Source organism: Gadus chalcogrammus, chromosome 17, assembly GCF_026213295.1.
Source record: "Gadus chalcogrammus isolate NIFS_2021 chromosome 17, NIFS_Gcha_1.0, whole genome shotgun sequence".
In the NCBI taxonomy this organism is placed as follows: domain Eukaryota; kingdom Metazoa; phylum Chordata; class Actinopteri; order Gadiformes; family Gadidae; genus Gadus; species Gadus chalcogrammus.
In genome coordinates this window covers 14,769,705-14,796,249 of record NC_079428.1, presented here as the reverse complement: position 1 = coordinate 14,796,249, position 26,545 = coordinate 14,769,705, and the positions used below count along the sequence as shown (strand labels likewise).

Sequence of the window (26,545 nt, the reverse complement as noted above, 5' to 3'; positions counted from 1 at the left end):
TGGTCAAAAAGTGATTCTCTCGCTCTGAAAAGCAATTTGCACGCATAAAAACAATTTTTTTTGATAATTCTGTTAATTTCAATGCAAACGTGTAACTAAGCTTACCATAGGGTTATTTTGCCCTACTCCACCATTTGGAAATGGAATACATTAGTTTTGATCAAAATCAACAATGTAAGGTCAAAAACACAAATTTGGTAAAAAAGTGATTCTCTCGCTCTGAAAAGCATTTTGCACGTATAAGAACAAGAAATGTTGATAATTCTGTTAATTTCAATGCAAACGTGTAACTAAGTTTACCATAGGGTTATTTTGCCATAGTCCACCAATTGAGTGGAATACATTCGTTTTGAGCAAAATCAACAATGTAACGTCAAAAACACATATTTGGTCAAAAAGTGATTTTCTCGCTTTGAAAAGCATTTGCACGCAGAAAAACAAGAAATGTTGATAATTCTTTTAATTTCAATGCAAACATGTAACTAAGCTTAGCATAGGGTTATTTTGCAATACTCCACCATTTGGTAGTGGAATACATTAGTTTTGAGCAAAATCAACAAGAGTCACTTCCATCCCAGTCTCATGTCTCTAGTATTACCGTGTCAGCAGCACTTCTGATGGCACACAGCCAGTCTACAGAGTGTTGATTTGATAATTTTACAAACACTTAATTTTAACTGTCTGCCGAGTTGGTATGAGATAATTACACAGTGAAAGATCCCAGCTCTACAAACATCATTTGGCGAAAACAAATGTGTTGCGAAAGTGTGCCCTCAGCCAGATTCAAATTTTTATTTCCCTGAGTTTAATGTTCATCTACATTCAGATTTATGAGTCTAAATCCATCCATGCGCCAACTTTGTTTATTTACATATGGTTCAAAATATTGCTCTTGCCTCATAAACGGTGCAGCAAAAAAAGCATGTAGCCTACCTTCTTTGGCCTGGAGTTGTTTCGAGTATGTGTTGCGGTAATGAAGGTTATTATTATACTCGTATTCTTGTGAATGTTTTTTTCTCTTTGTCTCCCTCACTCTTTAACTCACCCCTCTCTCCCATCACCTTCTCCCCCCACCCTCAGTGATCGTGGGCAGGGTTTCCTCTGACCCCCGGGGTCAGGGGCAGCGTGGTGGCAGAGCTGTCCGTCATCAAGGCTTACAAGACAGGAGGCCTGAAGCTCCTCCAGGCATCACGAGGACATGCTATGACGAATGGTGTATTTTTGCACCTAAAGTTTAGACTTGCTATTCTCATCATAGCATGTAAGGGAGTAGGAATGGTATGTACTCCCATCACAATCTGACTTTCTTTAAGGGTAATTTAGCCACATTCAACTGTCGTTTTTCTTAAAATTTTTAATAAATCACCGTGATTTTACATTTTGTTTTCCTTAGTACAATAGATAATCGTATGGGGCTGTAGATGTACCGTCGGCAATCCCTCGCTCGGGATCTCCACCCTTTGGTTCACTCACCATGCCCCAAGCCAGTGGGTCCCCACCCGCAAACCTATACCATTCACCAGCCTAGAACACCCATTTGACAACCTGTAGTTTTATAGCTGGTAGCTCTAGTGTAGTCTAGTGTCACAATACTCGGCATACTGTCAGGAACTATTGATGTATGAACGTAAGAGCTACATGAGTGGCATCCCTCATAAATGTGGTTTACTGGCAAAAAAGGACATGTGTATTTGAAATAATTTAAGGAATTCCTTTGGACTTTTGGTTTATATGTTCCCAAAATTTGTCAAACGCCAGCGATGCCCCGCTGGCTCTAAACACCTCTGTAAAATGTCACAGAAAATACCCAGACCATCTTCATACCCTGCTGCTACTTTTCACCACTACGTGACAGTATTACGAGACCTACCCTGGCTTTACCCAGTGGATGAGTATAAGAAAATTAGTGTAGCCTTCCTCAGCATACAGACTTGCTGGTTCATCAACCCGTCTCCCGCATTTATTGATTCATATATAAATACGAATTTCATGTTTGGGCACCAAAGGAAGGTCCGTGAAAAATCAGGGGGACTAACTGTCTTTTTCTCCTTCCCAGCTCTCTGTTGCCTCGCTTTTTGTTTCTGATAACCTGAGTTCTTTGAAGACGACATCACCTTCAGTGTCTGTAAGACATGCTAGATCTGTGAACACTGATTTCCTTCAGTGTCTGTGTAACGGGTTCAGACAAGTCAGGACACAGTTCTCCAGCGGAAATGGAGCGAACTCCTGTTTATTTCCCCTTCTGAGCAAACAAACACAATGTCACACGAACAAAATGTTCGTGTGACATGGGTCCCCGTCACAGGCCGGGGACCCATCCGGCCGTAAACCTACTCCCCCCCCCCGGGACGGGAGAGGAAGTCTGCCACGACCATCTGCGCCCCCGGCCTGGGGGCCACCCGGAAATTGAAAGGCTGCAACGCGAGGTACCACCGGGTGATCCTCGCGTTGGCATCCTTCATCCGTTGGAGCCACTGGAGGGGGGAGTGGTCGGAGTAGAGGGTGAATTGGTACAGACCGAGCCAGGAGACAGTTCTCCAGCTAAAATGGAGCGAACTCCGGTTTATTTCCCCTTCTGAGCAAACAAACACAATGTCACACGAACAAAATGTTCTTTCCGTCCGTCTCAGGCCCCGTTTACACGAAGGGAAAACGCAGATATTTTCACACGGTTTGGCCTCTCATTTACACGAAAACGCTGTTTTTGTCACAGAAAACGATCATTTCTAAAAACTCCGGCCAAAGTGGAGATTTCTGAAAACGCCGGTTACGTGTTGTCGTGTCAACGGGTAGAAACGGGGTTTTAGGTTCTGAAACGTCACATTATGCGCCAGGAAATGCTTAACGTCATATGAGCGCCCTATGTTTACAGTTTGTTTGTTACAGGAAGACGCTCGTGTTATTCGTTGTTGTTGATTCTGAGGATTCTGATTGGCTTGCATGGCTTTATCCTTCTCCCTACACTGCCGCCCATAGGTTTGGCATAGTTATAATGTCCCAACGGCGTATTTATCCGTTTTGACGACAACTTTTTTGAAAACGATGTTGTGTGCACAATGTTATTTTTGAAAACGGAGGGGGGGAAATATTCGTTTCTATAAATACCCTGCTACGTATAAACGTGGCCTCATGCTCTTACGACGCTCTCTCTGGCTCACAGAGAGCGTCTTCCTTCTCTCTCTCCCCCCCCTCACTGAAAGACAAGCAGGCACATAAATACACACTTCCTGATTGGGTCAGATTGCAGACACCTGTCCGCAATCAGACCCCATCACCCCAGCAGACACGGTGCTCCATACTCCCCCTGCAGGCCAGACGCCGCCCCACCTCCACAGTCTGTTAAACCTTAATTCTTTCATTGTTCAATGTCTGACCACATAATATTTGCTGATAGTTAGAAATGTGAAAGTATTTTCCTTAATGTAACATGTAAAAAGTTATCATCAACCATAATGACAAACATTTATTATTTGTTATTATTACATGCTGCTTATGAAAAATCATGACTTCAATTCTTGGGGATCCAAACAACGGTCCAATTAGAAACGCAATTGATGCAGGAATTCCCAACCGTCCATCGGCTAAATTAGCTATCAATCAATCACAGATCAGTCAGACATTCACTGGAGGAAGTCTCCACGTAGACACAACACCCCTGGGATCCTAAGCGCTGTGATAGGCCACCTCGTAGGTCAATCACGTGGCTCCGCCCCCTCTCGGAATTGGCAGTATGCAGACTGGCAGTCCCCAGAAAGGTGTCCAGGATCAGACCTCGGCTCCACAACTACACACACACACACACACACACACACACACACACACACACACACACACACACACACACACACACACACACACACACACACACACACACACACACACACACATATATAGTTTAACAGCACTGGGACTTTTAACTATACATGTATCACTCCGTTTAACAGGTGTTTTAATAACCGTTATTGATATTAGTTTCTTTGTGTAGCTTAGATTGCAACAAACTTTGCACCCGAAGATGAACATGTTTCCAGACATAACTTTTTGTTCAATTAAGAATGGTCGTGCTCCTATGAAATCAGCTGACCTCGATTTATTAGAGAAGAGCAAAAATAAAGCTAACACTGTAAGGCAAACAACGTTGTGCTGATATTCAGTACAACAGCACTCCTACTCGTGTGATATTGCTTAAATATAAAGTATTTCAGATTTTCCAAGATAAAAACATGTTTCAGTAAACTACCAAACCTCAACAGAAATGTGTGCCCTGGGCTGTCGTCGGTAGAAGATGGTCCTCAGGTTGAACTCTGGGCTGCTGTTCTGCTCGTGCACTCGAGTCCTCACTACGCGGTCCTCACAACGCACCACAGCATAGACATCTGGGGCTGGGACACACACACACACACACAATCACACACACACACAATCACACACACCATGCTGTATCCTCCCGTCTGCTGGTTGTCTTGCTCAGGGTAAGGGTGAAGAGACAAGGGGGATAGTAAATAAGGTGCATGTCCTTTGTGTGTGTGTGTGTGTGTGTGTGTGTGTGTGTGTGTGGGTGTGTGGGTGGGTGGGTGGGTGGGTGCGTGTGCGTGTAATAAAGGTTTATTCCGTTTGGTGGCTAAATGCAAATTACATGGATGTCTTGCATGCACAGCCTCCAGCTCCGATCAAGTGAAGTGATGAAAGTTTAAACAGGAGTAAAAAGAGGAAACCTTTTTTAATAGCAACGCCGTGTGACATCATGGGACCTGCAAGGCACCCTAGTTTGTGGTCTAGATGGGTCTTTCTGGGGGTTACGCACACAATGTAACGCTTCTCCCCCAGATTACTGACTGCCCCGTGACCCCAATCACATGAACTTCAACAAAACGTAATAACTTGTAATACCTCAACTGGCACTCCTTCTTTAGCAGGCGAATAATCGCTCTCCTAGCCACGATGAAGTTGGTATTCCGCATTATAAAAACGTAAACATCAACGCAAATTGACGAAAGAAAAGTTGAATCGAGTGTAAAATGTATATTTTCTATGATACCCACATCAATCATAAAGGAACAGAACTAGCTCATGAATGTTCATATCATGTGTCCCCAACAATCCTCTACATTTCATACCTGTGTATTTGGTACGGCTGAGCACCTCTGCCCTCTGCAGGTGGACGGTGGTCACGACCCAGGGCTCAGGTAAACAACACTGGAATGAAGAGGGGGAGGGGAGGTCTGCATTCAACTCCCTAGAGAGAGAGAGAGAGAGAGAGAGAGAGAGATTCAAGCTGGAACGTTTTGAGTTTATTTCCCTATTTCCAAGGCCATATTATCCAAATTAAGACGAGTAGCCTTTTTTAAATAAATGTCATATTTGTAAATATATTATCTGTTATGGTATAGCTGTGAAGTGCCCCCCCCCCATCACATTTGAGGAGTCCAACTGTCCAAGCAGCAATTACTAGCGGTAGCGCTAGTAATTCACCCTAGGAGATGTAATTGGCTGTATACTATTATCCTCAGCGTATTCGTTGCAATTAGGCTATTCCGAACCCTGCCCGCTAACATTCATTTGAGAATTCTTCGGTATGGTATTATATTTTTCTGTAGTATGTGTGGCTGTACTTTAGCTATAAGTTCATGTACATCTATGGTCTTCACAGCCTTAGTTAACTTCCCTTTTCTACATTAATGAGTAATTAGGGTAGGGTCCTTGCTCTGGGAGGCTTACAGGAAGAGTATGAGGCCCTGTCCACATGGGCGAAAACGATCAGTTTTTTGTTTCATGCGTTTCAGATATATCTCCGTAAAGAGAGATCCATTGCGAAACCGCATCGAGCTGTAGAAACGCTGTAGTAAATATTCAAGGCGCTGGTTCACCAAAAAAAGTGGAGCGCATCAAGCCTGTGCGCATACAGCCTGTGCGCTGTATACAAACATTCAGTCATGAGGAGATTAAACCTTATAAATTGAGCAAAAACACAAATGTACAGTTAGTAACTGTAGTTAAAGCTACAAAAAGAATACAATTATTATTTTTTTTTTTAAAGTTCAACGCAAATCTGACGTTGCCCAGCTGGTTGGGGGGCAATGACGTCATCGTTTGCGTTTCAGGCGTCCACACGAATCCTAACATGAATCCGCATAGGTCAGAATATAATTGAAACCACCCTGGGACATAGTTTCAGAAAAGTGCGGGTTCGGGCACCGGATCGGCCGGATACTTCTGGACGGTCGACCGAAACGCAGAAGACATGCGGTTTCACCAAAAAATCGACTCTATGTAGACAGGGGCCTGAGATGTCATTAATCAGGAATGGGGGAAGGGTCAGGGCTTCTTGCTATGGAAGGCCTACAGGTAGAATGCCAACATTCAGGGTTCAATGAAACTTGAGGAACTTTGGGAGCCTTTTTCTGCCTCTATCCTAAATGAACACAATCCAAGTATCAACTGTTACCAAATAACCAAAGAAGTCTCAACTATGTTCAAATAACCTAAATAATATCATTACATTTCAAACAAATATCCTATCTATATTATCGTAAAATCGTTAACCTAAATAAGTATAAACTATGATAAAATAACCTTAATAATATCTTTAAACTTTGATCAACTAACCTAAAAAAGTATCATACATGATAAAATAATTGTAATTATATAAAAAGTCTGTAAACTATGACTAAACAACCGAAATACCGGGTAAAATAAACTAAACAGTGTATAAATTAATAACATAATAATATATGAGCAATAGCTCCTCACCTGGGCATGAGGTGGAGTTTGAGGTGGGAGAAGACCCCTGTGGTGGAGGTGGATAAGACCCCTAGCTAAGGTGGAGGTTAGAGAATAGCCCTACCTTAGGGGGAGGTGGGGGTGGAGGGGGGAGTGGGTACCTGAGGTGGAGATAGGCGTGGGTACCTGAGGTCGAGGTGGGCGTGGGTACCTGAGGTGGAGGTGGGTGTGGTTACCTACAAGGCGGCCATACCACCCTGAACACGCCTGATCTCATCAGATCTCGGAAGCTAAGCAGGGTCGGGCCTGGTTAGTACTTGGATGGTAGACCGCCTGGGAATACCAGGTGCTGTAAGTGGTGTTGGGTGGTGGCCAATAGGTGGCACTCTTCCCTCTGGCCCCTACACTCATCAAACCCGATGCCCCAGTGCAGTGACGGAGACACTGTGCTGTAGAAGGCGCCGTCCTTTGGAGGAGACATAAAACTGAGGTCCTGACTCACTGTGGTCATAAAAGATCCCAGGACACCTATCGCAAAGAGTAGGGGTTACCCCGGTGTCCTGGCCCAACCAGGCTAATTCAGTCCTGCCCCCCTAATAATCCTCCTGTACAATTGGCTGACTCATTAATTCCCTCACTCTCCACCTCATGCTCGTGTGTGGTTAGCGTTCTGGCGCAGATTGGCTGCCGTGCATCACATAAGTGGGTGCTACACACTGGTGGTGGTGAGTTACGTCGCCCCCTTCACTGTCAGCGTCTTTGGGTCATTGAAAAGCGCTATATAAATAGAATGAATTATTTTATTATTATTATTACCTGAGGTGGAGTAGTGCGTGAGTAACTGAGGTGGAGGTGGGCGTGGGTACCTGAAGTGGAGATGGGCGTGGGCAGCTGAGGTGTAGGTGCGCATAGAGGTGTAGGTGGGCGTGGGTACCTGAGGTGGAGGTGCGCGTGGGTATCTGAGGTGGAGGTGCGCGTGGAGGTGGGCGTGGGTACCTGAGCTGGAGGTGGGCGTGGGTACCTGAGCAAGAGGTGGGCGTGGGTACCTGAGGTGGAGGTGCGCGTGGGTACCTGAGGTTGAGGTGCGCGTGGGTACCTGAGGTGGAGGTGGGCGTGGGTACCTGAGGTGGAGGTGGGCGTGGGTACCTGAGGTGGAGGTGGGCGTGGGTACCTGAGGTGGAGGTGGGCGTGGGTACCTGAGGTGGAGGTGGGCGTGGGAGAAGACCCGCAGCAGGAAGCGTCCGCTGGCGCCGGGCAGGAAAGTAGTGGGCAGCACGGCGTAGCGGCCTGAGGGCAGGGTGCCCCTCAGGGTGACGCTGCGGGAGTCCATGTAGATGGAGCTGGCCTCCTGCTCCGTCAGACACTGCACCCTGGAGCTGCGGTTCACCTCCACCTGGACGGCCCAGACACAGGGAGGCATGCTGTTCTTGGCCTTATTGATGAGGGCAGACATTGGATCTGTTTTGTTTCTTTGTCCGATGCATCTTACATTTTTACAGTTTGCTGACTAGATTTTATCTTTTATTTTACTGTTGATACATATAATTATTGAGATTTTAAGCAGGATTATAATTAATTCAAATTACTATTATCATATTATTAGATATATATCTATATTTTTCGAGCATTTTTAATTGTTCTTTGTAAGATTTTCAAAAAAAGGAAAAGTTTGAGATCTGTTTTTCAGGGACAGGAGGAGGTTTAATACATTTCCTCTAGTGGTAGTAAACGGCATAACTTTGAAATCAGTTTGTCCAGCCGTACTTATGTATTAACCGAAGAGATCCTGGTCATTCTTGGGTAAATAGCAGTTCATCCTCAATTTCAGGGAAACTCTAATCACCTTCAGCACCTCGAAGCCGATGGGCAGGTTTTCTCCTCGCCCCTCTCTCCGGCGCCTCCTGCGGTCTTCCTGCTGCAGACAGATCAGCACCTCCTCCTCCCGACCACGGACGTCCAGGAGGAACTGACAGAGAGACATACAGGAGGGAGCGTTAAGAAGGAGACGAAGAGAAGTGCCTGACGAAGAAGATAAGGTTTAATTGATAACCTTTATTATTGAGTGCTTTATTTTTTGTTATTCAGACTTTTGGTTGGTTGCAATCTTCAACCTCACCTCTACAGTCCACTACATCCTACACACTGCACCTTTCGAAATAATAAGAGTAAAACTTAAAAATGAACCAAATAATATGCACTCCAATCCACTGTTATTGTTACACAGTTGTATATTTGCCCAGTCCTCTCGCCACGCATGGAGGAGGTGTCTGCACCTGTGGGTTGTGTAGAAACGTCTCCATATGGTTGATGCATCCCCCACATCGACTCCTCTTATCCACACACGCCCCCCATTCTCCTTCCACCTCTACACTCTGTGACTCCTCCTCCTCCTCCTTGCTCCACCTTCCCTGCGACTCCTCTTCATTGGCTCCCCCTGCTTTCTCCTTCACAACCCTCTCTTTTCCACCTTCTCTCGCCACAGCCCGCTGTCTCTCCCCGAGACGGGGCTCCTTGCGGCCCCCTCTTTGCCTGCCATCTCTTCTTCCTCCTCCTGCTGGCCCGGGGCCCGCTGTGAGGCCCCTGGACCTGAGGACGGCGCCATGATCAACGGAGCCCCCCGGCGCCGGGGCCCATTCCCCGAAGCAGCTCTCCTCCCTCCAGTGGGAGCCGGACCACAGCCGGGCCTTCTCCACCAGGTGGCACAGCACCACGTCGGTGAAGTAGCGGCAGAAGTCCCCAAACTCCATCCTGACGGGGAGATACAACACTTGAACAGAACTCCGTCCTGACGGGGAGATACAACACTTGAACAGAACTTGGTCCTGACGGGGAGATACAACACTTGAACAGAACTCCGTCCTGACGGGGAGATACAACACTTGAACAGAACTCCGTCCTGACGGGGAGATACAACACTTGAACAGAACTCCGTCCTGACGGGGAGATACAATACTTATTAGCCAGAAGGTGAACCTGCACTAAGACTCTGGTTCATGGTGTACCTTTATATCTTAGTAGGTGGTGCTATTATCTAAAGGGATTCACACCAGATAGACTGAGTGTTATTGAGGTAAAGGGGGTAACAGCGTCTTGCTCAATGACGCCTACAGGTGGCTCTCAGGACATTTGGCATCGTACCAAAGACAAGTTGGGAGTTGAAGGCCGTTGCCTAGCCAAGAAACTATTTTGCCACGAATATTTGATCAGATCTTGTCAATAATGGGCCATTGGTAACTCATAGGTTTATTCAGCAAGTATATTCAATGGCGTTGTATGCATGAAAGGTCTAGGGTACCTACCAAAACTCTCCTACATCTCGGACTTGGATTCCCATTTTTTCTCTCTCAGGGCGATTCAGCTGCTGCCACTCATCAGATCTGTAGAGGAAGGGGAGGTGCAGATGAAACAGCACATCCACCACCAAACCATACCAAGAAACTTTTGACCCTCTAACCTCCTCAACACCTCAGCCTCTGACCTCCTCACCTCCACATCCTCTCACCTCCTCACCACCTCACCCTCGCACCTGCTCACCATCTCACCTCCTCACCCTCTCAACTCCTCACCCTCTCTTCTCCTCTCCCTCAACTCCTCACCTATCACTTCCTCACCCTCTCACGTCCTCACCACCTCACGCTCTCACATCTCCTCACCCTCTCACCTCCTCACCACCTAAGCTTTTCACCTCCTCACCATCTCATCTCCTCACCCTCCTACCTCCTCACCCTCTCACCCTCTCATCTCCTCACCTCCTCACCCCCTCACCTCTGGCTCCAGGTGCCGGTCCAGTCCGTGGTGCCCCAGGGGTTCCTCATGCGTATCATGAGGAGGCGGGACATCCCGTTGCGGCTGAGTAGATTGTCCCCCTTCCAAACCTTCCTAAGGGCGGTCACCCCGTAGGCGTGGCCGCGCACCAGGCCGCAGTCCAGCACTGACTCCACCGCCTCGCCCTCTGCTGGCTGGGAGGGACACAGACACGCTGGTCCCCTTCAGTCAACATCATCATATCGATTCATCATTCTACCCCACTTAGAGAAGATACATGTTGAACTAGAGAATGCATTGTAGGATGCTGCAGTGCAAAGTCAGGTTGTAAATGTGTTTTAATAAAGCCACTTAGTTTAAGTAAAGAAATGTTGAATGGTGAATTAAGTGAAAAGAGTTCAAAAGTCTAAATGGAGTAAACAATGTAAATAAATAAATAAAAATGTTTGAAACTAAAGATGTTTGAGAAAAGATCCACAATCAAAGTGTGTTTTTTTGTTACATTTTCGAATTGTTCAACATTGACCTTCATCGTCCTCCCATTGACCTCAATTAGAAAATGACAAAAAAGTTGCATATTTTAAATATTTTTATTTAAGTATTTGCAATTAAAACTATTAGCGATCGATTCCAGGCTACTATGGACATTTTAAAAGTGGAATGGAGGCTCCAGTTCAGACATGAGGGAATAAGTAAGGGCCCAACGTTTGTAGGGAATAATAAGGAAAGAACAAAAGAAAAAAGCCTAAGAATAACAATAGTTGAGCGCTGCTCACCTCATTAAATATACATGACGCAACTTTGAGGTAAACTAAGGAGACATTGTTGGAGCATTGATTTGTAATGGTTCTTTCAAGCACATGTGTTATTCTGATGAAATCCAAAATCGAATTGTAAAATATATATTGTTCAATAAACTGCACCAAAGATTGAGTAGACCAGAATGAGGTGACAATGTCATGACGATGTCATGTGTACAAATCAGCGGTGACGATGTCTTCATATAATGATTTCAGCAGGGTGAAATCATGGGTAGGTAGGAAGGATAAGGGAGGAAGAAAGGAGGGAACAAGGCCATAAGGGAGAGAACAAAGGAAGGTAGGAAGGATGAAAGCAAGGTAGGCAAAGTAAAAAAGGATGGAAGGGGGAGGAAAGACGGGCGGTAGGACGATGTCATTGGCTGACCCGTATGAAGCAGGTGATCAGGGCTCGGCGGTCGTTGGCCCTACTGAGCGTGTTGTACAGCGCCCTCTGCTGGTCGGCATGGCAATGTAGGGTCCGGGGGTCGAGGGTCAGTGTCTCCGAGACTCCACCGGTGAAGTCTATCAGGGCCTCGGCCGTATTTCCGCCCTCCAGGGCCTCGTAGCAACCGTTCAGCCTGCAAAATGGATGACTGGTTCTTGGTGGTCCAATGTTAGTCTAGTGCAGTAGCTGACCGTGGATGTTAAGCCTTGGCCCTCTGACCCCCCTGCCCCTTACTGTGTCCTCTTTATAGTACTGCTGGAAGTCACCTGTGACAATTCCAGCTCTGAAACAACATGAATACGCTACTCCAGCTGTAGCAATGCAACAAGCAAACAGTATCGAGGGAGTGAGAGTTATCACCAAAACTAAACAGAAGCTATCTCTGTAGCAAAATACAAATCTTCCTGCCAAATGTCGCATCACACAAGCTGTCTGTGCACTTCAGTAGAATATATAGACATATATAGACAAACATCTATATGTAGACGACCTGGTGTGCAAAACGCAGGACAGCAGACAAATCAAACACAGACATAAAGCTTTTGCTCCCTGCTAATCCCATCCCCCACAGGTATCACGATAGTTGGTGGCCGACACATTCAGAGGGAAGATAAGATTGGTCAATTTTTCGACCCACTATGAAATGATAGCGGGCCCACCAATCACAGAGCTGCTTAGCATTTTCCTTCCCAACAACTGCAGAGTCAGCAGCATTCTGCTCACAAAGTGGCTTCTTTCTTTTAACCCTTCACGTACAAACGCTAATTTTACAGGCTGTTTTGAAGGGTTATTTTCCTACAAAAACATTTTAGTTAAAATGATGATTGTTAAAATAAACACAAAAATAAAATTAGAATATCTAGAATAGCTGAGGCCCTCAGAGGGCCTAGAAGGCCCCGACGGTTACCCTCTGGTCTGGTTTTCAGACCCTCTAGGGTCAGGCATCTCCAAACAGCGGACCGCGGTCCGGGTCCGGACCAAGTGACGGTCCTATCCGCACCCATGACCAATTTAAAATAATAAAAAAATATATATATATAATTTTTTTATATATATATATATTATTATTATTATTATTATTATATATATTTATATATATAGCATGATTTATTAAAATAATCATGCTTTGTATAGTGAAATCATAAAAAAAATGATTGATATGATTTCACTATACAAAGCATGATTATGTTAATAAAATAATTTCTCAATGAAATACAAATTGAAATGCAGAATAGTCTGTAGTACAGCATAAAAACAGCAAAAAGCAATGATCTTCTGTTACGTAGGTGGGTTGGCTCATCATTATTATCGTATTCCGTTCAATGTAAACATCAGGGGCCGTATTAACAAAGGATCTTATGGCTAAAAGTAGGTCCTAACTGGCGAATTTAGGAGTAACTCCAAAAAATAATGGGCGTGTTACTCATAAATTTATGACTCCTAACTTTTTTCAATAAGAGCAATTCACAAAGTATTTTAGGCCTAAAAGTAGCACCTAAGTCTAGGAAAGCTTAAAAGTCCTCAAGAGGACTCCTAACTCAGTAAGACCTATTCACAAAGAATCGTAAAATGCCTGCGAGACGAAATGTTAGGGCATTCAACTTGTTGTGGAGTTAATGCGTGATGCAATAACATCCCTGACTAACAGGAATAATCCGATTAGTCCCGAAATAAAATGTTATTTAGCAACAGGGGAAATGCAACTTTGCATGCTGACGATTTAAAATTATCGCAACCATCCGTCAGCCGTGCCATAAACTTTCCTTTGGACATTCAACAATTACACAGGATCAAAGCCAACTTCATGGCAATTGCAGGTATGCCCGGTGTGGTCGGTGCTATTGACGGGACGCACATAAAAATAATTGCGCCAATAAAAGACGAGGATGTGTTCGTCAATAGGAAGAAACTGCATTCCATCAACACGCAGGTTGTTTTTTTATTCAAATTTTAACATAGCCTACTGGATGTTGTTGCAAAGTGGCCTGGATCTTCAGCTACCCATGATTCGCGCATTTTAATGGTGAGCGGTCTGAGGCAGCTTTTTGAGATTTACCAGTTGGGTGTCACTTGCTGGGTGACAGTGACTATCCATGCAAGACGTGGCTCTAGACACCCTACCTCAATCCACAACCGGGAGCACAGTTAAATTATAACATTTAAGTGATTACGCAGATTACGCTTAGTCCTATGCGTAAAACACATCGTATTGGCTCTTTGACGCCTTTTATTTGTTGAATCCATATTTATTATGGTTTACTGATTTCTTCCATATAGCACACAAACATACACGAAATGTTGTGGAGAGAGGAATTGGGCGGATGAAACGTCGGTTTCATGTCCTCCACGGCGAAATACGCCTCACCCCAGAGAGGGCAAGCACAGTAATCACTGTATGTGCCATTCTACACAACCTCTGCAAGCGGAGGAACATTCCACAGCCAGACGATGATGATGATGATGATGATGGCGATCAACATGACAATGAATTTGGCCGTGTGGAACAGAGTGGACTGGCATTTAAGGATCACTTTGAAAACACATTTTAGGTAAACACCTTGGCACAAATCAGTCAACACTTGTGTAGTTCATAACATTTATTTTATTTTCAATTTTACGTATTTTTATTGTTTGCTTTATCTCTCTCTTGAACGTGCAGGCTACAACGTCATTATCGTGGTCTGCACAAAATTGTCATCATGCGTGTATTCTGCTAACTGCACTATAACTACTTAATAGGAATTAATTTCTAGCCCAGGCTATTTCCTTGTTTTTCTGTGATTTTGTGGGCTCGTCTGAACAACCAATCACCGAACTTACCGCTTCTAAACTCGTGCACGAAAATTGACGTAATCCATAGCAACGTTGCGTCACTCTTAGTTCATTCTTAGTGATTCATCCTTAGTAAGAGTAGGTCTCAGCGGCTTTGTGAATAACTTTTAAGAAAAAACTCCTGCATAAAATGTTTTTTACCGCGAGTTAGGAGCACTCCTAGCGGTAAGATAAAATGCTTTGTGAATACGGCCCCAGATCTCTAGGTGTTAGTCTGGGGTTCAGACCCTCTAGGTGTTAGTCTTATTTTCAGACCCTCTAGGTGTTAGTCTAGTGTTCAGACCAAGCCCAGAGGAACAGTGCATACTTCCGCGATTGCTTTCTTTGATTTGAACGCCAGTGAGTGGCTTGGGGTTTCAAAAGTCGCCGTCACTGTATTTTCCTAGTGCACTGTTTTTTGGGCGCATCGTTGCTCGGGTGCTCTCGCCTAAATCCTGATTGCCTAGCCTGCGCTAATTGCTCTCCGGTGGGCTGCTTGGGTTTCCAAAGCTCGCCGTCACCGTGTTATTGTCGGGGTGTCGCGTCGTTGCTCGGGTGCTCTCGCCTAAAGCTTGACTGCCTAGCCTGCGTTATATTGCTCTCCAGTGGGATGCTTGGGTTGTGTCGTGTCGTTGCTCTTGACTGGCTAGCCTACTAATTCATTTACTTGCAATTCATTTTTGCCGACATGTTAAGCACTCATAATTGTGTTGCCTGCATGGCCTCCCTGCAGGCGGAGGATGGCCATGACCATTGCCCTGCATGTCTCGGGGATGAACACCTGAGGGAAGCAGTGTTAGAGTACCCGTGCATGAACTGTAGTTTCATGCCTCATACACTGAGGCTAGCTAGGTTGGCTGAGGTGTAGGGCGGACCAGGGCTGCCCCCTTCAGGTCTTGGTCCTAGTGGCACCAGGCGCCGTGCCTCGGCAGCTGGGGGACCCCCAAGGAAGTCCCGTAAGATCGACAACTTGGCAAACCTAGTGGATACGATTTCGGATGAGGTTGCTCAGATTAAAGCCCTCCTACAGAACCTCCAACCGGCTCAGGGTGTACCAGCCACGGACCGGTGAGCTCCGATTGAGCCTGCTATAGCATCCCTGGTTGTCTCTCCAGACGAGGCTCTGAGAGCCGATGTGCGCTGCCCTCGGCCCCAGTGCCGGATTACAGATGACCTCCTTACCAGGGGCCGTATTCACAAAGCATTTTATCTTACCGCTAGGAGTGCTCCTAACTCGCGCTAAAACATTTTACGTAGGAGTTTTTTCTTAAAAGTTATTCACAAAGCCGCTGAGACCTACTCTTACTAAATCCCAAAGAGTGAACTAAGAGTGACGCGCCGTTGCTATGGATTACGTCAATTCTCGTGCACGAGTTTAGAAGCAGTCAGTTCGGTGATTGGTTGTTCAGCCCACTGAATCACCGAAAAACAAGGAAATAGCCTAGGCTAGAAATTAATTCCTATTAAGTAGTTATAGTGCAGTTAGCAGAATACACGCATGATGACTATTTTGTGCAGACCACGATAATAACGTTGTAGCCTGCACGTTCAAGAGAGAGAGAAAGCAAACAATAAAAATACGTAAAATTTTAAAGAAAATAAATGTTATGAACTACACAACTGTTGACTGATTTGTGCCAAGGTGTTTACCTAAAATGTGTTTTCAAAGTGATCCCTAAATGCCAGTCCACTCGGTTCCACACGGCCAAATTCATTGTCATGTTGATCGCCATCATCATCATCATCATCATCATCATCATCATCATCATCATCGTCTGGCTGTGGAATGTTCCTCCGCTTGCAGAGGTTGTGTAGAATGGCACATACAGTAATGACTGTGCTTGCCCTCTCTGGGTTGAGGCGTATTTCGCCGTGGAGGACATGAACCGACGTTTCATCTGCCCAATTCCTCTCTCCACAACATTTCGTGTATGTTTGTGTGCTCTAGCATATATGGAAGAAATCAGTAAACAATAATAAATATGGATTCAACAAATAAAAGGCGTCAAAGAGCCAATACGATGTGTTTTACACAAAGGACTAAGCGTAATCTGCGTAATCACTTACATGTTATACCTTAACTGTGCTCCCGGTTGTGGATTGAGGTAGGGTGTCTAGAGCCACGTCTTGCATGGATAGTCACTGTCACCCAGAAAGTGTTACCCAAGAGGTACAAAAAGATGCCTCAGACGACCGCTCTCCATTAAAATGCGCGAATTGTGGGTAGCTGAAGATCCAGGCCACTTTGCAACAACATCCAGTAGGCTATGTTAAAATTTGCATCTAAAACAACCTGCGTGTTGATGTAATGCACTTTCTTCCTATTGACGAACACGTCCTCGTCTTTTGATGGCGCAATTATTTTTATGTGCGTCCCGTCAATAGCACCGACCACACCGGGCACACCTGCAATTGCCATGAAGTTGGCTTTGATCCTGTGTAATTGTTGAATGTCCAAAGGACAGTTTATGGCACGGCTGACTGATGGTTGCGATATTTTTAAATCGTCGGCATTGCAAAGTTGCATTTCCCCTGTTGCTAAATAACGTAGTGTGGCCAAACATTTTATTTCGGGACTAATCGGATTATTCCTGTTAGTCGGGGATGTTATTGCATTGCGATTAATAACTCCACAACAAGTTTAATACCCTAACATTTCGTCTCGCAGGCATTTACGATTCTTTGTGAATAGGTCTCACTGAGTTAGGAGTCCTCTTGAGGACTTTTAAGCTCTCCTAGACTTAGGTGCTACTTTTAGGCCTAAAATACTTTGTGAATTGCGCTTAGTGAAAAAAGTTAGGAGTCCTAAATTTAAGAGTGACACGCCCATTATTTTTAGGAGTTACTCCTAAATTCGCCAGTTAGGACCTACTTTTAGCCCTAAAATTCTTTGTGAATACAGCCCCAGGAGTTACAACATTGCTGCCTGTGTGGGACGACTTGGGAATTCGCTTTCTCACATCATTCTTGCGCTGTCTCAAACTATACGGGTGTCAGGTGCTGATCCTTCAGCACAGACCCTCAGTGATGCTTCACTGCAGACTTTTGCGTATATGTCTAGGGAGCTAGGCAGATTAATGTCAACTGTTACGTTGGCGCGCCGCCAGTTTTGGCTGGCGCAAACGCCCCAGTCTGAGGTGTGTCGACAGACCCTCCGTTCTCTTCCAGTGGTCCCAGGCCAGACGTTTGGGCCATCTGCTCTTCAGGCCCTGGAGCGAAGTGTACAGGTTGGCCAGGATAGCTAGGAGTCTCATTGCGTCTCAAGCGTTTTATTAGCCGTTGTATTTATTATTATTTTGCAGGAGATGGAGGGGTGGGCAGCTGACAGGGGTCGTAGTGAAACAATTGTTGAATTGGCCCGGCATCCGAGAGGGCTCAGTGCACGGCTCCGTTACCTTCTCATGTACGAGGTTTTTCCTTTTACTTAACATGATGGTTGATGATTTTTAGGTACTGTGTTGATTTTTTATCACTTAAAGTTTCCGAGGGATGTGTAGACAGACCTCTCGCTCATGATGCTAAAATGCTAACAATGCTAGACAACAAGAATATTTCTGCATCCAGCACATCATGTACAAGGGCGTGGCTGGCTCCCATGATGCGGAAGCAAATCTCTCCTTGATGTTGCCCTGCGCCATTGAGCAGTTTTCATAGGAATGAATGGCCGCCACTTTTTTATCCGCTGTCCTTTCTTTAATAGGTCCATGGTTCAGACTCTCTAGATCAGGGGTGCCCAACCTTTTTTGACCCAAGATCTACTTTTCAAGTAGCCAACCTCCCGAGATCTACCAGCAAACCTACCTTCAAGCGGGGGGGGGGGGGAACCTACGGACTTCAGTGGGGGTTTCATTCGGTCTGCGCACGGCACCTTCTCAACGATAATCAATGATCTTCCTCCCACTCAGGGTGAAAATAGTAGGTCTTAGCTCGTTTCCCCTCAGCCATGCCAACGTTTAGGAGTGTGTAACTACTGTTGACGGCTTTCAACTGCTGTTTTTTTTTTTCTTCATCCCTCGCGGTCGACTTGGGATCTGTCGGCGATCTACTGGTAGATCGCGATCGACTGGTTGGGCACCCCTGCTCTAGATAGTCTGGTGTTCAGACCCTCTAGGTGTTAGTCTAGTGCTCAGACCCTCTAGGTATTAGTATGGTGTTCAGACCCTCTAGGGGCCCTATTTTAACGGTCTGAAATGCAAGTGAGAAGCGCCAAACGAAAGTAGCATTGTGGGCGGTTCTATGGCGATGTTGCTATTTTACAGGTGTATAAATTACTCTTGCGCACGACGCAAATCTAAAAAGCGTTGGCCTGAAGTAGCCTAATTCGCTCGGTGCAAGGGTCTACTTCTGCTCAACCGAGTATGTGGGTCTCTACTTCCGGCGAGATAGCGATGTTTTACACCTGCTGTCTACAAGACCTGCCCAAGCTAAAAGAACTGAAGTCATAATTGTTCAATCGTGTTGAGATTTCATTGTTTCACAGTTTTACAAATCCCTACAAAACCTGAGCTAATGTCACCATGCTGTCCAACTCATGCACACACGCAGACAATAGATATAACAGACTACCTCAACTTAATTATTTTATTCCATTTACTGTACAGTATACCTCTATTTATTGTTTTTTGCACATTTTAATTTTTTAAATTGTTACAGATTTTTATTTTAGATAGGGCTAATTAGTTTAGTTGTTATTTTATTTATATTCTATTTGTCACCTTATTTTAATAACACTGCCACTTTTGCATTTCACTGCGTTTCTTTCCTTATTAAATTCTACATATTCTAGTGTTATCTCTGGTGCATTTTCATTTCAAGTCAGAAAAAATCCAAAGCTAATGTAATGATGACAATGACAAAAAGAATGTTGGTTTAAGAAGCAAGATTTTTAATTCATTTCTGAGCTGCCCATGCCTTCACCAACGGCCCATTCCGGTAATTGACCAGGAAGCAGGCCACGCTGAACAACTCATCTATGTTCCCGCATATAGACAGCTGTACGACCTTGTTGAACTGTTTGTTCTCCTTCACCCTCCTTATACAGATGCACTCTCAGACGTGCAATCACCTGTGTCTGCCTGACATCCTCTTGACTCATTTGTTGTTTGTTGCTGAGGAAGGCAGGCCGGTAAACCTTACAAGGAACAAGGTTGTCCACAACAAATCCTTTGTCCAGCATGATCGCCATACCTGGCTTCAACAGCTTTACAATCCCTGACAGCTTGAAGATCTTGCGATCACTCATGGAGCCTTCATACAGTCCAGACACGAAGGTGACAGCACCATAGGGTGCCATGTCAACCATGGCCTTGAATGTAGTGTGTGATTTGTAGGTCGAGAAAACCTCACTCTGAAGGAGCAGAGAGGATAACGTCTGACAGAAAATCTCTCTACAATCAAGGACCACCTGTGTGTCAGAAAAAGCTGCAAACTCAGGTGGCAGGTGAGCTCTCCCTATCTCTGGAGGTACCCAAAGGCACTTGCTTCCCAGCAGGCAGTACACAGGAGCATATAAATGTGCTGGAACTCCTTGCAGTGTTCTTAGCTCTCAGGCACTTCCTTCCAGTTCTGCGGAAGCGATATGTTCTTGTACGGACAGACAACTACATGAGTGCAGGTCCATGTAGAGATTATCCGACCTGCAGTAGTGCGATGAATGTTGAACCTCTGTGCAAGGTCCCCAAGAGGAAAACCCACTGACACGTACATCAGGAACAGCAGACACTCGTCAATGGGTCTCCATTTCAGTTGAGATATAACAACAAATCCCTCTGTTTAGTAACCTTGCCATTGTTATTACAGAGTATAAATCAGAAAATAATACTAATATCAGCTGGTTGGCTTTTACTTTTTAGTTAGACGTAGTTAACTCCACAAACCAACAGGGGCTGTTATGAAATAAACAGTTTGACCCTAGCCCTATCCATTTTCAGTGTTACATAAACCTACAACTCTTAGCATGCACGTCATGTTAACACATTTAATACCTACCGTTGTTCTGATGCTGGCAGAGCTGGTCTGTGCGCTGGTTATGCGAATCATCTTGTGGGTCACAGCAGGTTCAATTCATCTCCAAATGCCATGAAACATCTGTAGGAGGCAAACCCGGTGTAAAAGCGCACGTCCTCATCTGATGCAGACAGACGCTCTATCCCAAAACGCTGGCGAAGATTGAGAAGTTCCAACTGCTGTTGTAGCTCCCTAATCTGGCGACGTAGACCTTCGTTCTCTTCAGCCAAATTACTCGCCCTCGCTCCCGTTTGAGGGACATCACAGTAGTCATGATCTGGAGCCATTTCGGTCCATTTCTGGCCCTTGGGGGTGGACTCTCGGCCCACGGACGTCGTTCCGAAACACTCGGTCTGGGCGCAGGTAGTTTGTACCCATTCCACGTAAAGTAAACAGTTACGGCTCCCCTCTCAGCCTCCTCAGCCCCCCGGTAGTCACATCAACATCAGTCTGTTTAAAATGCCGACTACAGACCCGGTTGTTTTCGGTCGGGTTGAAGTCATCCCTCCGGATTCTCTGCTTCCACTCAGCCCGTACCGCAGCGTCAATGGGGAATGAATGATAGCTAACTTTCTTGTTGTACCGTGACGAAACGGTACATAATGGCACACAACAAGTCCTGAGGCTCTCACCCTTTGAAAGGCAAGTCGTCTCCCTCGAATCCTAAAAACATTCATTGAGTAACTGAAAAAAATTATCTCTCTGGTAAACTAACTCTTTAGTAAACAAACCAGCTCGCTCTCGCTCTGTTTCGCTGTAGCTGTCCGATCAACGGAAGTTTGGACCGGAAGTACTGGCCCACACACTCAAGTTAGAATGTCAACGGTCGCCATATAGTGCACGAAACCACACCTACCCGTAGGTGTGGTTTGGGCGTAACGTGCAATAAACCAATGAGAGTGCCATCTCCCATCCCCTTTAAGAGCCATCAGCGCATTTTAATCTGAGGAGCTGATATTTTGATAGCGCGTTTGCCGTCTCCGATGAGACAGATGCATGACCACATGAGTTTCAAACTTCAAATGGCTCAGTTTATGGCCAAATAATATGGCCTAATTCACACATGGAATAGCGTTTTCTTACTAATTTATTTGAGTCCTCAAATAAATGTTGGCAAAGAAAACTTAACACAAATATGATATGAGGTATCTGTGGTACTATTTAATGATATACACAATACATTAACAAACATCGTTTCTTACCAGTATTGTATGCATTATCGTTATCGACTTGTTCCTAATATGCATGTGTCCACATAGCCATGGACTGTATTATGCGTTAAGTGTTTAGTTTGCGTGTGTTTAAACAGATGGACGCACACACGCACACTCGCTTTCATTTATTCTTTTACACATACATCCACACGCGCCCGCATTCATTCATTATTTTTAACACTCACTCGCTGTAAAACAATGTTTTCTCACGATCAAATACTCATCAATCCTAAAAGTTATGGGCTTGTACACGATGTCTGTGTCAAGAAAATATATGTTTGCTGTACGGTGTTTGCAGATGCATTGATTTAAAAGTACAACTTATTACCGCTGTATCAGCTGTTCTTTCCCAAATAATTTCCCAAGAATGTGTGGCTAGTTAGATGAGAGAAGCAAAGTGTATGCGCGAGGTGCACAAGCAACATTATGCATGCGCCCTTAAAATAGCATCGGAACAACGCGCCACTGACTTTCAACCAGGAATTTCCTGGTTTGTGGCGGAATTGTTTTCTGAAATTGCAAAATAGCACCAGGGAACGTTTGCGGCCAGAACACGCCTCCGCCTTTTGCTGAACCACCCCTTGGGGCGCATGATCATTCCCTAATTTAGCTACACGTGCCTGTGCAGGGAAAAGAACGCTCCGCGCCAGTTGCAAACTAGCAACGACACATGCGTCCTGTAGAAAGTCAATTGCGCTTGATGCAAGATAGGGCCCTAGGTGTTAGGCCAAATCCCTTTTCTACCCCTTCCCCCTTCCCCTTCCCCCTCCCCCTTGTTTTGAAGGGGGTAAGGGGAAGGGGTAAGGGGTAGAAATGGGATTGGGCCTTAGTCTAGTGTTCAGACCCTAGACCACTCAGTGGGCTAGGTCTTCTCCAGCAGGTGTTTGGTGTTCAGACCACTCACTTGGCATAGGCCTTCTCCAACAGGGCACTCCAGAACTCCCTGGGCGTGGCAGAGCGGCAGAAGAGCAGTGCCCCGTCGCGGCCCACCGGCAGCCGGTCGTCCACCACTACCTCCGTCCAGCCACCCAGCCGCCAGAAGCGGAACCGGAAGAGGCCCGCGTAGAGCTCCGGCCGCTTGGGGCTCCACTCCTGCTGCCGGTGGTCCGGGATCACCTGGGGGAGGGAGGGGGTGGGAGGAGATATGGAGGTGTTGAGGGGTGGCGGGAGGGGAGAGGGGGAGGGAGGGAGGAGAGGGGTAGGAGCAGGGAGTGGGGATGAGGGTGGCAGAGGTGGGTAGGGAGGAGGACGGGGGAGATATGGAGTTGTTGAGGGGGAGGGGGAGGGGAGATGGGAAGGGAGGGAGGAGACATGGAGGTGTTGAGGGATAGAGGGAGGGGAGAGGGGTTTGAAAAGGAAGGAAGGGAGGTAGAGTAGAAGAAAGCACAAAGGAGGGAGGAAGGAGTGAGGGATGGAAAGAAGGGAAAACAGCGGGACGGGAGACTACAGCAACATGAAGCAGGAATCCCTCGTGCCCCGACAACATAAGATAAACACACACCTTCTTCCACAGGGTGGGCTCGGACGCCAGGCAGGACGTGGCTGCCACCATCCAGCAGTTCCCCAGACTGCCCTGGTGCAGGTCCCGCGTGCTGAGGCCGTCCACAAACAGACGGGGGTCCTTGCACAACTCCTGGGTGGAGAGACACCAACAGAGAGGGAGAGAGAGAGAGACTTTTATTCAAGGCGACTTACAGTTCATTTGGATGCACGTTAATACAGAGCCTTGACCGTGGCGGTTTGACCCGGTTCTGTGGGCAGGCCGCCAAGATCCCTGATATCTAGGTCTGTGGGCAGGACGCCCTGATCCCTGATATCTGGGTGTGGATTAAGGCCATGCAGCTGAGTGAGTGACAGGTGGTGTCCAGCCGCAGGTAGAGTATCAGAGCTGTGCTGAGCAGACGGTCCTACTGAGAGGAGCCTGTGAGCTCAGCTAGGACCGGCTCAGGTAGCAGCACACACACACAGGGGGGGGGGGGGGGGGGGGGGGGGGGGGGGGGGGGGGGGGGGGGGGGGGGGGGGGGGGGGGGGGGGGGGGGGGGGGGGGGGGGGGGGGGGGGGGGGGGGGGGGGGGGGGGATGATGCTCACTCTCCCACCTGTCCAGTAGCTCATCTCAGCGTAACAGGGTTTTTAGTGGCATCCCTCATGATATTTGTGAGCGTGTGTGTGTGTGTGTGTGTGTGTGTGTGTGTGTGTGTGTGTGTGTGTGTGTGTGTGTGTGTGTGTGTGTGTGTGTGTGTGTGTGTGTGTGAGAGAGAGAAGTTGTAATGTTAAATATTGAAATGACAAAAATGTATTAGCAGACTATATTTCTATCATATCCTTAATGAGTTGGGAATAGACCACTAGTGGTTCAATAGTTTGTCCTTAATCAATGACATTATTCTTTGTTTCTGTTGCTGGGCCCCGGTGCTCAACACACAGTGTGGAGATCCAACGATAAACTACAGCCACACCGACGGTGCGTACCATCTGCGTAACAACGCTCGCTAAAATACCCCCCCCTTAAAACAACCCCAGACCCCCTCTGGCACGCTTTGTTAGCCTGTAGCACGGCCTTTATCTGCGAGTGGCGTGCACTTTTATTAACCACTCTGCAATGGAGCGGTCGCGTGCTGAGTTGGCCGCTGGATTTAGACACACTTAAGAAAGAAAGGGTTCTAAAGCGGGGCAGTGACCATCGGAGACGGCTTGGAAGGAAAAATATTTTTGTCCCAGCGACGACGACGTTAGTGATTGTAGTACGGCCCGTTGGGTCAGCTTTCCTATCAGGACCGGGCCGTAATGTTACTCGCTCTATGTTGACGTTGTTCTCCTCCCACAGACGGACGGAGCTCACCCGGGGTCTCTTCCACGTGAGGCCAGCGGGAGGCTCCCGCTGGTAGAAGAGGGACTGGGGGGCGGCGGGGAACAGGGGGTCCTTGAAGAGCGTGCCGCGGTGACGGCACGCCCGCCTCAGCTTGTGGTAGCTCTGGCCCTGGAAGTCCTGCACCCTCTCTGGCATTCTGGGAGGATAGGGGGGGGGGAGCAACACAGAGAAGGTACGGGTTCAAAGGACCAAAGGTTCAGGGCTTGACCCCTGCTATTCAACGCACCCTTGAGCAAAATAACCTGACCCGATCTACAAGTGTGTGTGTCTGATATCATAACAAGACGATATACTCGACGTGAATGTACATTAATGAATATAAATGTTGGTGTGTGTGTGTGTGTGTGTGTGTGTGTGTGTGTGTGTGTGTGTGTGTGTGTGTGTGTGTGTGTGTGTGTGTGTGTGTGTGTGTGTGCCGATAGGTAGCAATGTTTAAGTCATTAAAGAGATGAACTACCAGGCACTCATGAGTCAGCAGTGTGTGTCAGCGTGCGTTACCCCCAAACACACAAACACACTTGAGCATGCAGGAGGGCAAATTATTTCTAAACCATTGGGGAAGACTCTGCAGCACACTTATCCATGACCAATATTGAAACGCTAAAGCTGGTGAAACGATCCCTTACCTCCAGGTGTAAGGTGACCCGCGCTCTCCTAGCCGGCAGTGTGGCGCTGAGACGCGAGGGGTAACTCCATGGAGATAAACACTCTAAACACTCAGCACTCAGATCAACTAGGTCCTCTTGGCGTGATGGTCTCTTCGGTGGTGTATCTACAGCCATACAGTGACAGACAGTGTCAGACAGGGAGAGAAAGTCACTGATAGTAGCGTCTCTCTCTCTCTCTCCCTCCCTCGCTCCCTCCCTGCTGTTGTGCCTGTCTGGCCCGTCTCCATGGTGATGGACTCGTCGAGGTAGAGGGACATCGCTCATCTGTGTTTCTTCTTATTTTTAATTACCCCTCGGTCTTTATGATTTAATGTAATTAAGACCAAATGCAGGTGAATAAAAAGGGTAAAATAGAGAGACAATATTGCAGTTGGGTAAATTGAGGCAAACAGAAGGGCTGGATAGGGAGATTTGAACGCTGGATGTGTTCTCATGCAGCTAGGGTCAGGACCTGTGCGGGCTGGAAGGGTATATCTCATGTGTAGGCTGGTGTGTATGTCTTTGTTTGTGTGTGTACTGTTTCTCTGAAGTCGCTCAGCCGACCACAGCTTGACCACAAACACTGCGTTAACAATTCTTTAACGCTCTTTCCTGCCATATCAGGTCAGCCTTTCCTACACTCTCTCTCTCTCCCTCTACCTCTCTCCCGCCTCTCTCTCTATCCCTGCCCGTATGGTCTCGTATGGCAAGTGTGTTTCCCCTGACACCTGAGTCTTCAAACCACCCCTCCCCCATCACCAACACTAACACCAGCAGCCAGCCGTCAGGACCTGATCCCAAACCCCATCTCCTCTTCCACCATGAACTACTGCTGCTGAACCAGCAACCTGCTGGGCTTCATGATGTAAGAGAGAGAGAGAGAGAGAGAGAGAGAGAGAGAGAGAGAGAGAGAGAGAGAGAGAGAGGATAGAGAGATAGGAAGAGCAGAGGATTGAGAGAGAGAGAGAGATAGAGGAAAGGGAGGAAGTGGGGAGAGATAGGGGAGAGGAGAGCGAGAAGAGAGAGATAGAGAGAGAGAGAGAGAGAGGAGGGAGAGAGAGGGAGAGAGAGAGAGAAGAGAGAAGGAGGAGAGGGGAGAGAGAGAGAGAGAGGAGAGAGGGAGGGGGAGAGGAGATAGAGAGAGGAGAGAGGAGGGGGGAGAGAGGAGAGAGAGGAGAGGGGAGAAGAGAGCGGGGGAGATAGAGAGAGGGGGGCGCGAGAGAGAGAGGGGGAGGAGAAGAAGAGGCGGGGGAGAAGAGGAGGGGGG

At 46.7% G+C, this 26,545-nt stretch overlaps 2 protein-coding genes and 1 pseudogene across 4 annotated transcripts in view; 1 reads left to right on the top strand and 2 right to left on the bottom strand.

Annotated features, from left to right (window-relative positions):
• Positions 1 to 3,132: 3,132 nt before the first annotated feature.
• Positions 3,133 to 25,488, bottom strand: LOC130370031 (calpain-5-like). 3 transcript variants are annotated; one of them, XM_056575657.1, is made up of 13 exons: positions 25,258 to 25,349; positions 24,602 to 24,767; positions 23,263 to 23,394; positions 22,666 to 22,877; positions 11,671 to 11,863; positions 10,486 to 10,679; positions 10,020 to 10,097; positions 8,994 to 9,468; positions 8,564 to 8,686; positions 7,917 to 8,152; positions 5,118 to 5,236; positions 4,246 to 4,382; positions 3,133 to 3,784 (listed from the first exon to the last, which is right to left on the bottom strand). In XM_056575657.1, the coding sequence occupies exons 2-13, from the start codon at positions 24,764 to 24,766 to the stop codon at positions 3,602 to 3,604; spliced, it is 2,247 nt and encodes a 748-aa protein (XP_056431632.1). In that variant the 5' UTR covers position 24,767; positions 25,258 to 25,349; the 3' UTR covers positions 3,133 to 3,601. The 3 variants fall into 3 exon arrangements, with proteins under 3 accessions (XP_056431632.1, XP_056431634.1, XP_056431633.1); XM_056575659.1 differs by having other exon boundaries at positions 7,917 to 8,113; XM_056575658.1 differs by lacking the exon at positions 11,671 to 11,863 and having other exon boundaries at positions 25,258 to 25,488.
• On the top strand, positions 6,960 to 7,078 carry LOC130370569 (5S ribosomal RNA; annotated as a pseudogene).
• Positions 25,489 to 25,833: 345 nt separating the features above from the next.
• Positions 25,834 to 26,545, bottom strand: part of LOC130369800 (dynactin subunit 1-like) — a 41,307-nt gene continuing 40,595 nt past the window's right edge. The window contains exon 31 of the mRNA XM_056575357.1: positions 25,834 to 25,847. Within this exon, the coding sequence (XP_056431332.1) occupies positions 25,834 to 25,847 (14 nt within the window). The remainder of the gene's footprint in view (positions 25,848 to 26,545) is intronic.